At 36.6% G+C, this 17,805-nt stretch overlaps 4 protein-coding genes across 4 annotated transcripts; 1 reads left to right on the forward strand and 3 right to left on the reverse strand.

Moving 5' to 3' along the window:
* LOC108810567 (putative F-box protein At1g47790) lies at window positions 1–1,290 on the forward strand. Its single transcript, XM_018582670.2, has one exon. The coding sequence runs from the start codon at window positions 36–38 to the stop codon at window positions 1,161–1,163; it is 1,128 nt and encodes a 375-aa protein (XP_018438172.1). The 5' UTR covers window positions 1–35; the 3' UTR covers window positions 1,164–1,290.
* A 39-nt stretch (window positions 1,291–1,329) lies between these two features.
* Window positions 1,330–5,056, reverse strand: LOC108806116 (WD-40 repeat-containing protein MSI4). The gene is made up of 15 exons (XM_018578148.2): window positions 4,733–5,056; window positions 4,078–4,141; window positions 3,877–3,963; window positions 3,708–3,770; window positions 3,525–3,590; window positions 3,320–3,394; window positions 3,082–3,157; window positions 2,812–3,007; window positions 2,638–2,719; window positions 2,471–2,544; window positions 2,251–2,362; window positions 2,096–2,170; window positions 1,915–1,982; window positions 1,732–1,831; window positions 1,330–1,630 (listed from the first exon to the last, which is right to left on the reverse strand). Exons 1-15 carry the CDS (start codon window positions 5,011–5,013, stop codon window positions 1,529–1,531), a joined length of 1,521 nt encoding a protein of 506 aa, XP_018433650.1. The 5' UTR covers window positions 5,014–5,056; the 3' UTR covers window positions 1,330–1,528.
* Window positions 5,057–6,086: 1,030 nt separating this feature from the next.
* LOC108808134 (uncharacterized) lies at window positions 6,087–7,130 on the reverse strand. Its single transcript, XM_056987098.1, has one exon. It carries the CDS (start codon window positions 7,128–7,130, stop codon window positions 6,087–6,089), a length of 1,044 nt encoding a protein of 347 aa, XP_056843078.1.
* A 366-nt stretch (window positions 7,131–7,496) lies between these two features.
* LOC108808136 (glutathione S-transferase T3-like) lies at window positions 7,497–8,583 on the reverse strand. The gene is made up of 4 exons (XM_018580325.2): window positions 8,577–8,583; window positions 7,869–8,530; window positions 7,663–7,746; window positions 7,497–7,517 (listed from the first exon to the last, which is right to left on the reverse strand). Exons 1-4 carry the CDS (start codon window positions 8,581–8,583, stop codon window positions 7,497–7,499), a joined length of 774 nt encoding a protein of 257 aa, XP_018435827.2.
* Window positions 8,584–17,805: the final 9,222 nt, after the last annotated feature.

The following is a 17,805-nucleotide window of genomic DNA, read 5'->3' on the forward strand; positions in this document are numbered from 1 at the left end:
GGTCGTTTATGATCAAATTAGGGTTTTGAGTAATTATGGAGCCAAAAGAAAAGAAGAAGAGGAAAACACGCTACCGAAGAACACAGTCGATTCCTACAGACCTAACCATAGAGATACTCTCAAGGCTGCCTGAGAAATCTGTTGCTAGGTGTAGTTGTGTGTCCAAGCTCTGGTCATCAATCACCTCCGACCCATCTTTCCCACGGCCTCGCCTTCTACTCTCTTTCCAACAATATGACGACTCGGACTTGTATATTTCCTCTATTCCACAGCATACTCTGAACTCGAACAGGTCCTACTCTTCTTCTCTGTCTTTTGATCATCATCATATGATGGAACTCCCAAGTTGTTATAATCGGTTCTCATCTAAGGAATCTGTCCATAGCTTGATCTGCTTTCAAGAATCAGAAAACCCGGTAGTCTGGAACCCTAGCACGAGACAGTTCATAACTTTACCAACTACACCAGAACCATGTAAGGACTGGAAAAAGACAACATTGTTGTTAGGATATGATCCAGTTGAAGGTAAACACAAAGTAGTGTGCCTTCCCTTTAAAAGGACATGTTATGTGTGCCGAGTTTTTACATTGGGATCAGCTCAGAAAGCATGGAGAACGGTCAAAGCTAATATTCACCATCGTCCTACCAGTCATACATATGAGCGATGCATCGAGGGTGTGATATACTATCTAGCATCTAGTGGCAAGAGGGGTGATGAAGTTTTAATGAGCTTTGATGTCAGATCTGAAAAGTTCGATATGATAAAACTACCTTCGACATCTCTTTGGGACGTGCTGATAACATATAAGGGAAGGTTGGCTTTTTGTAGTAGATTAAGTTATAGAACAGAGGATAGAAGATTATGGATTTTGGAGGATGCACAGAAACACATATGGACGGGACAAGACTTTCTTTCACCTTTTGATGGCTTAGATGATGGGAGTTTCAAACTAACAGGTTTCACTCATGCTGGCGAGTTTATTTTCGCACCAGAAAGGGATAGCCAATCGTGTTATATTTTATTATGTGATCCGGTGAGAAATAGCTGGAGAAGATTTGACTTTAAGGGATTGGCAGACGAGGTATATGTCCATAAAGAAGGCCATCCACCTTATGCACTCCATGCTTTCCCGAATCACATTGATAGTCAGATGTCTTTGTAATAACAACTTGCTGCTGTTTTCTTTTTCCTTTGAATGATATTCTTATGCGACCTTTATGATTTCTTTTTTATAATTATATTTTCCCGAGGCTTTACTATGATTCTAAGCGTAGAAAATTATTGAGTATCGTTTCTTTTTATACAGAAAAGGCAAAAAACACCAAATGGAATATCAAAATGGATTGGACTTGGATTAGTAATTGTTTTCTTATTCTGAAACACAACAAAATTGAAACCAGTTTCAAGTCAAAAACACAAACTAAAGAAGAAGATAGTATTCCTCGCTAAAACGACAACTTAACCGCATTAGTTTTACTTTTACCACAGGCGATTGATAGATAATGGTACATTTTTATTTCTTTGCCCTCAAGGTTTAGAGGCACATGTCATAACATGCGACTTGAACGTTTCCAACTCTGCCAAAACTTCCTCTTCTGGTCTGTAAATCAAGTCACTCATCCGCCATATCTACCAAAGAAGAAGATAGTTTAAACATAACACATTTACTTTTTTATCGATAAAAATTTGCTCTCACGAGGTACCAAGAAAGTGTTTAGAGGTTTGTTTACCTGCAATGTTCCACCTCCACCAGTAGTCTCACAGTCATCAGAAACACTGACAATAGTCCAAGGGTCTGCCGCATTCCAGTGGAAATCAACAACTTTGTCCCTAAGAAAGTATATATAAATAAGAACACTTAGAAGCAAGTAAATGAGACGTCACGGGAGAGAGCTAATAAAGTCTTTAAGAACCTGTGACCAGCATGCTGGAAGAAGAGACCAGCGGGGCTTTTAGCTGCACGATCAGACTTCTTACTGACCTGATTGATAGTTAAACAAACCAAACCAAAAGAGTGCAATGAATTTAAGTAAACATTCGAGAAAAGTGAATACTGATTAATTTCAGACATATCTGAGTGACTTATATACATACCCTGTCATAATCCCAGATGTTCAAGAGACCATCTTCTGCGGAACTCCCAAAAACAGATGACTTATCAGGACACCACTGAATTGATTAACAAGATGGTATCAGTTAGTTAACAAAGTATATAATGCAAAAAGAAACATAATAGGTGTTATTGAAACCTGAACGCAAAGAACAGCAGCTTTGTGCCCTTCAAATTTGTAGATGGGCGTACCAACTCCATTGGAGGTAAGGTTCCTACGATCATACAACCGGACAGTGTTGTCTGCAGACCTGAAACATTAAACTATATCTAATGAGTACACGTGTTCATATTCTAAACATTTTCTTAATTAGATACTAAAATTTATCTTTTGCGCATGTATATTTGTTTTCCCATACCCTGTCAGGATCAGATTGTCGTCATGAGGATTCCAGTCGACACAATGAAGATCAGCATCGTGTGCCTTTTCAACCTAATAAACACAAAAAAATAAATAAAAGAAAGAAAGAGTAGGCAAAAACTTCCAAATCTTGAAAGGATCAACCGATCAAGAGGCTACTCTTACCTTCGTGACAGGGCTAGTGCCTGTTCTCGCATCCCATAGTATGAGGCAAGAATCGTCACCAACACTGCAGAATTCTTGTGCACTTCACAACAAAAAAATTCACCAGAAGCATCATTAAAAAAACACGAGATAGGAAAAAAAAAGAAAGAAGAGGAGACTGTTCTAAGAAGTTACCTAGTCGGGCTGAATGCCACATCCTCAACCGTGTCGTCATGGCCATGATATACACCTCGCGGGCCAACAGAAGGACTCTCGGTCTTATCACCACCTTCACCAGTCTGTTTGATGATGGATCCAGATGATTTGGAATCTGTACCAACCGTTGTGATGTGGTCCTGGATACTCCACAAAACAACTGACTTGTCCTTGCCTAAGAGAAGAACCTTTGTATGAGAATCTAGCAAAACGACAAGATCAGACACTACAAATCATAGAAACACAGACCTCCAGAGAGGACAAAGGGTTCGGTTGGGCACATTGCAAGAGCAAATTCAGCATTGTCTTGGTGTCCAGTTAGTATCTGCAAAACAAAAACAAAAAATGGCTCAGATGATAAAAACAAGTAAGCACAATTTAAGATATCAAAGAGATAATATCACTTCCATTGATGAGGTTAAGACAATAATTAAAAAAAAAAAGGCAAGCAATGATTTGAAACGATGTTTTACAGAAGTGGACATACCAAATCTGGACGGGAAGTTGCAGCTCCAAGCACAGCATGACGGTTTGGTTGGGTTTCAACATCCCAAATGAGAACCTGGAATCAACATATAGTATTCAGATAACTAAGAGTGGAAATACGCTTTGTCTAGCAAATAAAGAAGTATGAAAATGACATATTTTTCAAGTTGCTTAGGCCATAACAAAATGGAAGAAGCAGCACTTACATCAGGACTGTCGGTGTGAGTAGCTATAATCTTACTGTTTTGGGGCAGTTCCCTGATTCTGTTAACCTGCAATTGCGAATTAGTGATGTATACACATCAAAAAAGGGTTTTACTTTCACCAAAGCGCTAAACAAGTAAATTTATGAAGAGATTTAAAGAGAAGTGCAGATACATCAATCATACCTCTCCAGGGTGAATGATGGTCTTGTACTTCTTCACAAATGGAGAACGTGCTTCTTCATTGAACTGAAAACACATAAACACATAAATACGAGTAACCACAGTAAATCCATTGTGATAGGGAGCATGATCAGAAACGAGTACAAAGATTGGTACAAGAGCCACAAATTACCTGAGATATGTGCTCGGCTGCAGCGACCCTTGGCTTAACAACTTCGCAGTTTGCTATGACAAGAGTGTTGGGCACACTGCCATCAGTCTGGTGACAGAAACACAAATGTGATGAGAAATATACAAATAAACTCATGATGAGATCAGTTTCTGAAACGATATATAGCAAGTAAGATACAGGAGAGAGCGAAAAAAACCCTACTTGTTCAGAGAGGTAAAGACGCTGGCGATTCTTGTAGGTAGCTTGATCAAGCTGTGGACCCCATCTGTGAAAAGCCCAAACAACAAATTCACAACCTCTTAGCACAAGAACTAAAGACTTGATCAAACATGAATACATCTAAAACATGCAAAAAAAAAAAAACTAACATTTCCTCAAAATTGAAAACTTTCTTCACCTTTGTGAGGGTTAAGGCAAATAAAATTCCAGAGGATCGTGTAAAAATTCACAAATTGAGCATCAGACATAACAAGACTTGAAGACAGAGACACTAAACCCTAACTAGAATGGAACCTCTTAGGACAAGACAAGACCTAAAGACTAGATCAGACATGAGTAAATCTATCACATCTGGTAAGAAAACTAACAGTTCCCTAAAAAATTGAAAACCCTCCTCTTCGCCCTTTTGTGCTGGTTAAGGCTAATTAAATTCCAGAGGATCCCGCAAGAACTCACGAATCAAGCATCAGACATAATAACAAGGTTTGAAGACAGGGACACATCCAGTACAACCAAACCCTAACTAGATCACTTTCAAAAATCTCACTAAAAACCCAGAAATTGAAAATGTCTACAAATGCAATTCAATCCACAACATAAATCGAAACCCTAGGAAGTACAGAGAGAAAGGGCCTACCTGCAAGAGAGGGAAGGCCAGACGAGGTTGTGGTTTGCGAGCCAGTCGTAGAGAATGGGGACGAGACCTTTCCACTGAGTGTACTTCTCGTCCACACTCTGCCCCTCCTGCTTCGTCTTCTTCCCGCTGCTCTCCTTCATCTTCCCACCGCTCTGCTGCTGCGACGACGGAGTCTCGGAATCGTCCTTGATCTTAGGTTTCCGGCCTCTTTTCTTCGGCGCCGGAGTTACTGTTCCTCCGCTCACTTGAGGAGACGCTGCTGCTGCTTCGTCGCTCTCCATCTCTCTTTTTGTCCTTTAATTGATTTTACTCTCTACAGTGAGAATACCGTATCTCCTCCTCTCTACACTGCTTTACATGCCAAAAAAAAAAAACATTTTTGGTAAGACCAGCACGTTGTTCAATATCAGGAACTACAAACAGCACGATGTCGATATGTGTTTTTATTTTTATTTTTTTGAATTAAATGTTAAACTAAACTCAAAAGAAAAATATTGCTTTTGCAATGAAAAACAGCTTTAAATAGAAAAAATTGTGAAAATCTGAAACGATATATGATCTATCACTAGGTTTTGGCTCACAGTCATACTTGAAGGCTCTCAGTATGCTGACTATATCTGAATGGCGAATATATTTGTCAACACGTGGGAGTTGGAACCTCACCATGGCGACAAGAGTATGCTCTTCATATGGTGTAAATAACCGACTAAAAAAATATTGCTTGAGGAAAACTGATGTTCTGTTAGTTGAATTTTTTGGAGATGTTAATTATCAAAACATTTCAGTCGGAAGAGTATTCTATCCCACAGAGTTTCTGCACCAGTTTTCTCCATGAATATAATTAAGGTGAAACTACAGCTAAAAACATGTGTTCCTAAGAGCATCTCCATTAGTGAACCTCATTTTGGAATTCACATAGATTTTTTAATATTTTTTGATGGGACCGTGAATAGTGAAGAATATGTATTTATTTTGCGATTCCATTAGTGAACCTGACTATGAGGTTCTTAAGAATAAAATAATATACTTTTTATTTTTTTAAAAAGTTTTTATTTAGTAAAGTTTTTTATTTATTACAATGAGAATTCATACAAAGATTATTTATCTAGATTACCAAAATTTTGCCATATATTTTCAACTAAATCAGCTTTCAAACGTTCATGTTTGTTTTCACTCCGAATTTGATTACGAATGCCAAGCCTATTAACGAAGGTGGAAGGGGTGACCGTAGGTTGCGAGACTTCAACCTGTGAACTTCTGCTTGACTCTCCAGTTTCGAACTCAGATGTATCAGACAGATGATATGTGTTTCGTTCGTTCTCTACTATCATATTGTGCAGTATGACACAAGTTCTCATAATCTTTCTAATCTTTTCCTTGTCCCATAGTAGAGCCGGGTTTTTACTATTGCAAACCTCGATTGCAAAACTCCGAAAGCACGTTCGACATCTTTTCTAGCGGATTCTTGATGTTCAGCAAAAAGCTCGGCTTTACGACTTTGAGGTAGTGAGATGGATTGGATAAATGTTGACCATTTCGGATAGATTCCGTCTGTAAGATAGTACGCCATACGATAATTGTGGCCGTTGACCGTGAAATTAACTTTAGGAGCTCGACCATCTAAAATGTCAGAAAAAACTTGTGACCGTTGGAGAACATTAATATCGTTGAGGGTACCTGGTAAACCAAAAAATGCGTGCCATATCCAAAGATCCTGTGATGCCACAGCCTCTAAGACAATTGTCGGCTTTCCGTGACCTCGTGCGTACTGTCCTCTCCAAGACCTTGGGCAGTTTTTCCACTCCCAATGCATACAGTCGATGCTTCCTATCATTCCTGGAAATCCGCGAACCTCTCCAATATCGAGTAATCGTTGAAGATCATCTGCTGTAGGTTTTCGTAGATACTCATCTCCAAACAATTGTATTATCCCCTCGTTGAATTTTTCCAAACATAAAAGTGCAGTACTCTCACCAAGCCGGAGATATTCGTCATACGTATCTGCTGCTTGACCATATGCGAGCATACGTATAGCTGCAGTACACTTTTGAAGTGCAGATAGCCCGTACCTCCCGTGAGCATTTCGTCTTTGCTGAAAGTATGGAACTTCATTACTTAGGCGATCGACAATGGAAAGGAACAATGGTTTGGTCATTCGAAAACGCCGCCTAAATATTTCTGATGGGTATGTAGGATGCTCACTGAAATAGTCGTTCCATAGTTGATTGTGTCCTTGTTCCCGCTCTCTTTCGATATAAGCTCGTTTCTTCTGCTTGTTGGCTGCACCATGAACGATTGCGTCGTACATTTGATCAAATTGTTGGTCGAACATATCTTCAAAAGTGTCGTCTATTTGATCATCTATGGCATCATCTTCATAAGACGATGGGGAAGACATTTTTTTGGTAGAGTGTTTAGAAAAAAATAGAGAAATATAAAAGAAAAAGAGTTGAGAAATAGAGAAATATAAAAGAAAAAGAGTTGAGAAATAGAAAAATAGAAAAGAAAAAGAGTTGAGAAATAGAGAATTGAGAATTGAGAAATAGAGAATTGAGAGTTGTGGGCTACCAAGTTGAAAATGACTTAATTTATAGAGTGAAACAAGTTGAAATAGAGAAGTGAGACAAGTTGAAATAGACAAGTTTAAGAAGTTGAGAGAAGTTGAAATAGAGAAGTTGCAAGTGAGTGATGAAATAAGTGATTTAATTGAAAGACAAGTTGCAAGAGAAGTAAAGCAAAGAAAGGCATAATTTATAGAGTTTGATTACATAACCCGTGACTGAAACTAGTGCAAAGAGATAGTACATTTTGTTACATAACCCGTGAAGCAAAGAAACAAGTGCAGAGACAAACAAAAGACTGCACTTGTCAAGTCCGAAAACAAAATACATTGAACAAATGGCAGTAGAGAAGCCATTAAAACAAAATACATTAACCCCGTGAAGCATGTAAACAAGGAAGCAGTAGAGAAGGCAGTAGAGAAGCCAGTTGAGACAGTTGAGACCCGTGACAACCTGCAAAAGAAAACATAACAAATTAGAACCATTTCAAAACAGAACACATAAGCAAGCAAAATATAACAAACAAGCAAGCATGCAATTCTGGATTTAATAAGAAACCAACAAAGCAGTCAAACCAATTCAGAAACGAGTTTGTCTTTGAGAACCATTTCTGTTTCAGAAAGTGGATCTTTTCTTGCAAGGAGACGCTCAAGGAGTCTCCGTTTCGATATGGCATCTTTCACCCCTAGCATGGTTTGTAACTGATCATAAGCTTCATTGCCACGCTTCTTGCGTTTGGCTGCTTTAACACCTTCTGGCCTAACCTCTTCGAACTCAGGTTCCACCTCCGCACCTTCCTTCCTTTTCTCCTTTGCACCATCTTTGGAGTTTGATTTCCACTTCTGATCATACCGAAGTTCCCTCCACGCATGTTCAAGGCCGAACTTGGAGCCGTAGTCATTTAAGAAGATGTCATGAGCAGCCTTCATGACATCATTCTCGTTTTGCCCACTTGCTTGCTCCTTCAACGCGGCCTCATGACTTCCCACAAACCTGCAGACTTGCTCGTTCAATCTTCCCCACCTCTGCTTACACTGATTTAACTCTCTTGGCGCAAAGCCAGAGAGTTGTGGGCTACCATTGTAATACTCTTGTATTCTCTTCCAAAATGCTCCTCCTTTATGGTTTGTGCTGACAATCGGATCCTTGCTGGTGTTCAACCAGGCACTGATCAGCACGATGTCTTCTTTTGGTGACCACTTCCTCCTTTCAGCAGCTTTAGGGACGGGGGGAGACTCTACGTGGGTGTTTCACTGGTTTGGGAAGCTAGTAGGTTAACATACCCGCCATGGGTTATGGGAAAATGACCCATTTTGGTTTCGGTTTGTGTTTTTTAAATGCGTTTGTATTTTTAACAAGGATTTACTATGATTTTATACTAGTTTTAGCAATGAAAGCAGATAAGAAACATTGATTATTTTACTAACACTACAACTACCAAACATTGATTATTTTACTAACACTACAACTACCAAACATTGATTATTTTCTTAAGCTAGTTCACAGAAAGCATTGAATACGCATCAAATCACAGCAACCAACCAAATAAGTTCGAGTTCATGGTACTTTAAAATCACAGCAACCAACCACTACAACTACCAAACATGTCATTAACTATGCTAAGTAACAACTATGTGTAGTCCTAGTTCGAGTTGTAGTTGTAGTTCGAGTTCATGATCTAGTTCTAGTTCTACTTCTACTTCTAGTTCGTCATTAAAGCTAAGTAACAAGTAAGAGTCTGACCTGATGCTTTTCGAGGTCCTCATTCGAAGCAGAGCTTCTCCAGGTGATCTACCTGCACTGTGAGGTTATAAACATCTGCCTGCATCAATAGCAGCAAAAAGAAACCATCAACAAAGTAATTAAATTTATCCTAACCAAGAAAACTACTGCGGGTTCCTAACAAAGAAAACTACTACAAGTCTATTAATCCTAACCATGAAAGTAATTAAATTGTTCAAGATACTACCTCCAATCGCTCAATCTGTTTATTGAGATCCGGAACCACCTTCATCACCTCCTCCGCCTCCTCCACACGCTTAGTCAGGCGTTCGATCTCCTCCTGGACACCTGCGACCCAAGGCTGACGATAATGGAGCCCATCAGCCTTGTTTAAAACAGAAAAAATATCAACACCGCTGAAGAACCTAGTTCATGGTACTTTAAAACAAAAAAAAATATAGAAAACAGTTGAACAACTTGCCTGGTACTTTGAGCAGCTGAAGAACCGCTTGCCCGGAAGAGAGTCGAACTCCTCCTTACCCCGAACCTCGTTAATGATCCTCCCACCACAAGCACACCTTCTCGGAATGCCGTATTCTGAATCCGCAACGAATTGTAGCATGTTGATGTGCTCCTTTAGCATCTCAATGTCTCTTATCTCATCTGCGGGTTCCATCTGCACATTTTATATGTAAATTAGAATCCAAACAAGAAAGAAACAATTTCTAGAACCCAAACAAGAAAGCCCCTTAATCGAAATTGAAATCGAACCCTAAAACGATTTGGAAATCAAAAACTAAATCGAATTGGAAATAAAACCCTAAATCGGACCCTATAGATGATTTAACAGCCTTAAAAATGAAAGCCACGACTCCAATTAGAACCCTAACACGAAACCCCCAAATCGATTTGAACTTTAACCGGTGAATCTACGCGATTTTAACCGGTGAATCTACGCGAGGATTACCTGAGCTCGTCGAAGGGAGACTACGTCGTCGATTTATCGGAGAAGATGACCGGATTTGAGCTTCGGAGAACGAATCGCCAAAATCGCCTCAGAGAAACACGAAACCCTAGTTTTTCTAGAGAGCAAAGAAAATGAAACCTCTCTCTTCGATCCCGTGTTTCTTCGATGTGTACGCGAGCTCGCGTCTCCAATCGCAGCAAGACACGTGGTGTCAGACGGGTTCATACGGACTCACTCATAAGAGACGGGCTCACCGAGTTTAACCATTTTTTTTAATTTTCGGGCCTAAGAAACTCAGCCCATGAACCCTTTCAAAAAAAAAAAAAACATGTGTTCCTTTGTTTCTTGAGGATCAACACAGAAAACACATTTTGCATTAGCACCTACATTCTACTTCATCGTACTATCACCTGTTGACAATCTATTCGTCACTGCCAGCCATGTGCAGAATGATTTCTTGGGAGTGCTATGACTGAACCACACTGCGTTATGCCATTCAACCTTTTCCTGAAATGATCGGATATTATGCCAAATATCTTTGGTGCTGAGAGTATTGCTGAATTATCTTTTTTCTCTCGGCAGAGTACAAGATCGCTAGAGGCAATCCTCTTTTGTAACACAGTAACAGTTGTTGCAGGTTCAGTTCAAAGGTGTTCAGATGTTCTTGGCGATATGGTCTTCTCCTTCTTTTGTCCCACGCGTGCAACGGAGTGGTGTCTCCCAATTCCCAGATTAACAATGCCTCGATGACCCGTAATATCAATCAGACATCCCACACTTGACCAAGTATCATACCAGAAAAAAGTACTCAGTCCATTTCTAGTCACAACTTTGTATAGTTCTCTTGCAATGTTCATGTATTTAAGTAACTTTTTCCACATTCATGATAATATACTTATTTCATCTTTCGTTAACTAAATAAACTCATTCTCAAGAAGACTAAATAAACTCATTCTCAAGAAGATTTTGTCGTGAGACTAGTCTCCATAGAAACTTAAGGAAGCAACATTTTATTCTCTTAAACATCGGAGTAACCCTCACTATTCTTTCGATTTAGTGATCTCCTCCCAAAAAACTTTCAACTTTCTTGGGTTATGCTAAATCCCAAACCATAAGAAGTAGAATATAATTTATCAATATCCCTGATACAAGCACTTGGTAACCTGAAAGCACCCATCCAAAAATCTGATATTCCATAGTACATATTTTATGAGCTCAAATCTTCCCACAAACAAACAGGAAACGTGATTTTCATGAATTTATCCACTTCTTAATATCTCCCAACAGAGGGAGATAGTCACCTGAGTTCATGCATTTAGTTGTCAGCTGAAGATCGATGTATTTAACCGGCAAGTGGCATGTTGTGAACTTAAATTTAGTAGTAATTTAATGACTAGAACTCTCAGCTAAACCACCAAGATAGACTGTATTTTCTCCATACTTATTCGCAGACAAGTTCCTTCAACGAACTCATCAAACACCTTTACTATGCCTTCCACAGATCTTATTTTTCCATCAGTTAGTACCATCAAGTCGTCTACAAAGCTCAGGTATGCTAGGTCTAAGTTTTTGCAGCGAGGATGGTAACCAAACAATCTATTACTTGCAGCACTGTCCAATAAATTAGACAAGACGTTCATTACCATGATAAACAAATAAGGTAATTTTAATAACATTCACATCGGTTACATGAGAACAGGGGTGTCGAATGGGATGTCCATCTTAAAATGGAATTATCTAGATGGATATTTTCGTTTTCTAGGACATTAATGATCTAAATATCAGCAAATATAAATATTATTGTGTCCAACTAAATTATCCACAAAACCAAAATAATAAATTAGACATATCAAAATAGGTTGTACACAGAGGCAGAGGGGTTGTACACAGTGGAAGACCCATGAGTAATTTTTACCTAGGTTAAACTAGTATTAAAAAGAGAAAAAAAAGTAACTCTAAAAGTGTCACTGGTGAGAATAGGAGCTTCGTTTAGGGGTCACATAAGGGAACTTTGCCAATAGACCTAGTGATAATTCATTGTTTTCCATACAAATTGATACTTATTCAGTTTTAAAGGGTGTCATAAGACATCTCATATTGATGATTTTCCTTTCTATTTTTATATCAAGTATTTCATTCCCTTAAAACTCAAAACAGAGTAATAAAAAATAGAATTTGATCAAACTACTCTTTGCAAACGCAACAACTAAATATGAAATTGTGTGTGGATTAAACTTAAAAGACATAGTGAAGAGATGGCAAGGTTTCTTAAACATAATGTCTATGCCCTGAGTGAAATGCAAAAAACAAGGATGATGGAGTCTGGAAGTACTTGAAAACTTGAGAATCCAGCTGACTTCGCTGATTGTAAAGCTTCTTGCAACATAAATTTTTTGGCTGCAAGGGTGTAGCATTGGGAGACAATGGTGTCATCCATTCCGCGGATACACCACCCAAAACCTCCACCTTTTAAAGCAGTTGTGACAAGAACCTCCACGACCAATGAGCAATCCAGAAAGGATATAAACCAGAGCCAACAAGACAAATCTCCAAATAACCTCATATTGGAGTACAAAAAGGGCATAACCCAAAAATAAACATCTTTGAACTGAAGTTGTTTACTAAAAAGATGTGTAAACTGTCCTCATGACTGAAGTAAAAATAGATTTATAGAGACTGCAACATCTTCATTCAAAGGTATAAGTGATCTCCTAATGAGTTAACTGAAGTCTAATACATAACAATTTCAAAAACTTATTGCAACTTATCAAGAAGGCAATACATTGTGAAAGCTTCAAATGGAGAATATGGAAGGACTGAGATCTGCACAAAACATTAAGAACATGCACTCCAAAGGACAAGAAGACTGAATGCATGTGCCGGATGTTGGACCCAATTTCGGTCCCTTAAATTATTGGGCCTATTTCGAAAACGGGCCGCGAATGAGAAGCCCGCGGAAGGAATTCGACGTGTTCAACGAAATTAATAAAGAAGACATTGGATTCGGTTTAGGGTCTAAACTAAATATGCTATGATTAAAACAGATGGGCCATGGAACCAAGGCCCGTAGCGACGTCAACGAGGTGGTAAAGAGGTCGCCGAAGTTGAGAAGGTCGCAGAAGCAGTTGCAAGAAGAGCGGAGTCGAGAATATAAAAGGGAGGAGAGATCAATGCTAAGGACACAACCCTAGAGAGAGAGCACATCATACATTTTCACCTTTCTTACATTGTTTTGGATCCCGATATTGATCGATCTCCTTGTTATAATCAATCTCTTTGTTGTTCCTTGTAATCGACCTCTTAATCAATGAAAGTCAATTTTTGTCAACTGAATTCCGATTACATCGTTGTGTTCTAAGGATATCGTTGCCTACATCTTTTGTCATTCTCTAATTTACTTTACAAACACTACAAAATACTGAGAGTAGATTTTAGGTTCTACACCGGACACGAGACTTAAAGTAGAAGCTGGATCTTCAAAAGATGAAATCCGGCATGGAGAGTAGTGGGTCAGGAGGGTATTTCCCGACCGGCGTTTGGGAAGTAAGAAAACGTGGAACATCAAGGGAACTGGAAGTATGCCTTTCCTAGAGGATACAGTGGATTTGGTGGCTTTCGTGGTCGAGAATACTGATGTGTTTCCGGAGGAAACAGATTGGGTGGCTCTAGGACCAGAAGTGTAGGAATCCAATCACATACAAGGTGAGGCCTTCAACAGTGTATGAGATCTTCACCAATGGGTGAGAAGGTTCTTTGGGAGAAACCTGGCGGGGTCCCAAGAGTGAGAAGCATGGCCTTTCAGACGGTATACACGGAGGCGATATGGTGATGAACTCTCGTTTTTGTCAAAGGTTGAGGCGCAGCTGATACTTGGGGATTGTGCCAAAGAGAAAAAAATTTAGAGCAAACTCCTGGTAATGTTCCTCAAATCAGTTTTAAATTAGAGTTTTAAGTTATTTAGACCGCGCATTTACCAATTAATCCGGTTCACCTTTTCAGACAAAGCTGAGTCCACTTAATTTGTTTCGCAGATAAGTTTGTCTATGTCCGACCATTATATTGTGGGCACAAGCCACCCATAAATAACTCTTTTTCCGGGGTTTCATTACATATTATTTACATGATTGCTTATTTTTTTTTTCAAGATTTCTTAGATACATTTAACAAATTATACAGATCTAAGAAGTGTCACATTACACCTCATTACTATAGGTATGCCATTAGGATTAGCTAAGCTAGGTAGGGATTTTGCACTTGTGATTTGCTTTGTTTTTAACAGATATTAACTTTTAATATTTGTTTTGCTTTGAAAATTTATGGATATCCAAAATTTTTGAATCAAAACAAAACAAATAACGAATTAAATCAGATATTTAACATATAAAATGCTTAGCTATAAAGCTAGGATCGTAAAGGCAGTCTGCTCTCTTCCAAGAACGGGTTCTAGGATGCATCGGTCAATATATGGTTTATGCTTAGTGCCCCAAAGTCCAAACTTGTTTACCTATATCACAATTTAGATGAAGATGATCTTTCTTCTCTGCTTATGTAAAATAAACAGGTAATTGATGGCATATAAACCTGGAAATTTTGGATATTGGTTTGGTTTGGTTCAAATATTTTAGGTATCTGGTAGTTTAGATAGAAGGTTAGAAGATCCGTTTACTACATGACCTATTATTGGTTTGGTTCGTGTAATTTTGGGTTTGGTTGAGTTTAAATAGTAACTAGGAACTGGAAAATACCCAGAAAAATATATATTCTCATTTTATTCCGGTTCGATTATTTTGGGTAATTTGGATAGTGCGGATTAAATATCGTGTATTTTAGTAAAATATCAAATAATAGTGATGATTCAGATTAAAAATTCGGATATTTCAGATTACTTTAAATATTTCAGATAAAAATATCCGTATTTTTTCAGATACTTTCGGGTAGTTCGATACTTTATATAGTTTAGTTTTTGAAATATTGTCAGATACTTTACTAGATTTTTAAATTATAAATATACATTTATTTATGTTATGTATATATAATTAAAAAATATATATGTTCAGGTATCTATTTCTGTTCTGGTTCGGTTTATTATTTTAGATATAGAAATATAAAAACTATTCAGATATTCGAGACTTTTGATCTAATTTTGTTCTTGTGTATTTTGGTTCAGTTTCGATTCGGATGTTTGGTTTCAGTTTTTTGTCCATTCCTAGGCATGGGCGTTCGGGTATCCGTTGGCGTTTGGGTCGGGTTTTCGGATTTTTGGGTTTTCGGGTTTACACTCCTAGGTCTCATACTAAAATTTTATTAGTACAGGTCCGGTTCGGATAATAACACATCTAGTTCGGTTTAAAATTGTATTGCATCCTAAAACCCAAAAGTAAGCATATATCGTATGGATTCGGGTTATATCGGTTCTGTTCGGATATACCAAAGTAAAAAACAAAAAAAAAATTAAAGCAAAACATAAAGAAAAACATCTAAATTAAATACAAATTAATCTATCACACATAAAATTGATAAAATAACAATAAAATGTTAAATCAAGCATGAAAACAAACATCATTGTAAACAATATGTATTACCTTAATGAGCAAATTATAAAATACTTATTTATAACTAATTGTGTACTTAAAGTATTTATTAAAATTTTAATATTTATTTTTATATATCATATTACTACAAACATTGAATTTAATAATTGAAATACTTATATATATTTCAAAATATTTATATTGACTATTAATTTTAGATTTTCGGATAACCAATTCGGATTCGGTTAATAACACTTCGGTTCAGATATTTTTATACCATTCTATAAGATCCGTTCGGGTATTTTTACATTTCGGGCTGGATAACAGATCAGGTTTTTTTGGTTTGGATTTTGGATTTCGGTTTTGATGCCCAGGCCTATCCATTCCTAATCGCATCAGTCAGTTTTGACCAGTGGTCAAACCGGAAACTTGTTTTTGTTTTCGAGCGTGAAATCAATACGAATACCGTGTTCAACATTGTCTCCATTTACAAAGAAAATTCTTTAATTTTTTAGTTTTTGGTAAATTAAGTAATTGTTATGAAAACGTCGTGCTTAAAAAGAAGCATTCATACATAGATACGGACAAATTCAGTCCAATTAAAAACGTTAAATTCAGTCCAATTAAAAACGTTACTATATATATCTCCAGACACAAATGAGAATGTGCCTGATTTTGCCCTCCAAGTATTTAATTCTTTTCGTTTTGGCAAATAGTTTTTTTTTTTTTTTTTTTTTTTTGACAACAATGAACTACTCTAACGTGATTCCACCGATTCGGAAAGCCAAACCGGAGGTATCGAATCGACATATAACATCTATAGATTTCATTTGACTTTGAAATTTAATGTTAGACTAGATTTTGACCTGCACGTCCGTGCGGTATATTTTTTTATAAAATATGTTGTTATTTATTTTTCATGTCAATATTAGAGTTGGACAAAAAATCTGAATCCAGAAAATCAAACCGAACCCGGTCCAAAAGAAAATAACAAACCCGAACAAAAATTGATTAAATATCCAAATTATTCAAAATTTTGGTATTTAGAGAACTTAAATCGAATTCGATCCGAACCAAAGTATTTTGGATACCCGAATGTTTGAAATAGATTTATATATTATTAGTTTAGATTTAATGTTTATAAAACATCTAGCATATATATGGTGGTTCTTTTAATTTGGTTTAAATAATTGAAAATATATATAAATACTCTAATGTAAATATCTAAAATAGTTAAGAGAAATTGCCAAAAATATCATTTTCATAGTACCATTTTTCATGTTTACACTAACCACTTTTACCACTACTTTTAATGAAGGGTCTAGATTTAAAGGTTTAGGATTTAGGGTTTAGATTTGATGTTTTAGGGTTTAAGGTATATAGTTTAGGGTTTAGAGTTTAAGATTTAGGGTTTAGAGTTAAGGATTTAGGGTTTATAGTTTAGACTTTAGGGTTTAGGGTTTAGGATATTGAATTTAGGGTATATAGTTTAGGGTTTAGGGTTTAGAGTTGAAGATTTTGGGTTTAGGGTTTAGAATTGGAGGTTTAGGAATTAGAATTTGGGATTAGAATTTTGAAAAACATATAAAAACAAAGATATAAGAGTTTTTACCATTTTAATAAATAAGGTATTATTGAAAATGTGTCTTTAGTGGTGGTAAAGATGAATAATGGTAACTTGAAAGTGGTATTTTTGAAAATTCTCCTAATAGTTAAAGTATACTCAAAACATCAAAAATACTTAAAAATAATTATTGATTCTTTATCCAAATATCTAATCAAACCAATTTATATGTTAAGTTCTAAGAACTACTATTAATGTGATTTTTTATTTGTGTCTAGAATATATATGGTTCTTTTGAATATATGTATATTTTGAATCAATTTTGATATAATCAATTTTAAATTATTTGAAATATATATAACGTTTAATTTTTATGATTTTTTGTACAAATGATATTTTAGATAATTAAATTTGCTCATTTTTTTATATTTTAAAGTTTGCCCAAATAAATAGTTTCTTATAATATGCAGTAATACATTTTTATGTTTTCTTAATAACATAACTTCATTCTTTTTAATATACTGCTATATATGTTTTCAAACAACATTATATTTCTTTTTATTACTGCTATTCATGTTTTCAAACAAACCTCTTTTTTAAAATTATTATTATGTTCCAAATAAACCTTATTTTTCAGACTGCTATTCAAGCTTCCAAACAACATCTTTTTAAAAAATTTATCTATGTCGCTAAAAAAAACTAAAAGATACTTCTACTTTAATAATATA

The sequence above is a fragment of the Raphanus sativus genome, chromosome 6 (genome assembly GCF_000801105.2).
Source record: "Raphanus sativus cultivar WK10039 chromosome 6, ASM80110v3, whole genome shotgun sequence".
In the NCBI taxonomy this organism is placed as follows: Eukaryota; Viridiplantae; Streptophyta; class Magnoliopsida; order Brassicales; family Brassicaceae; genus Raphanus; species Raphanus sativus.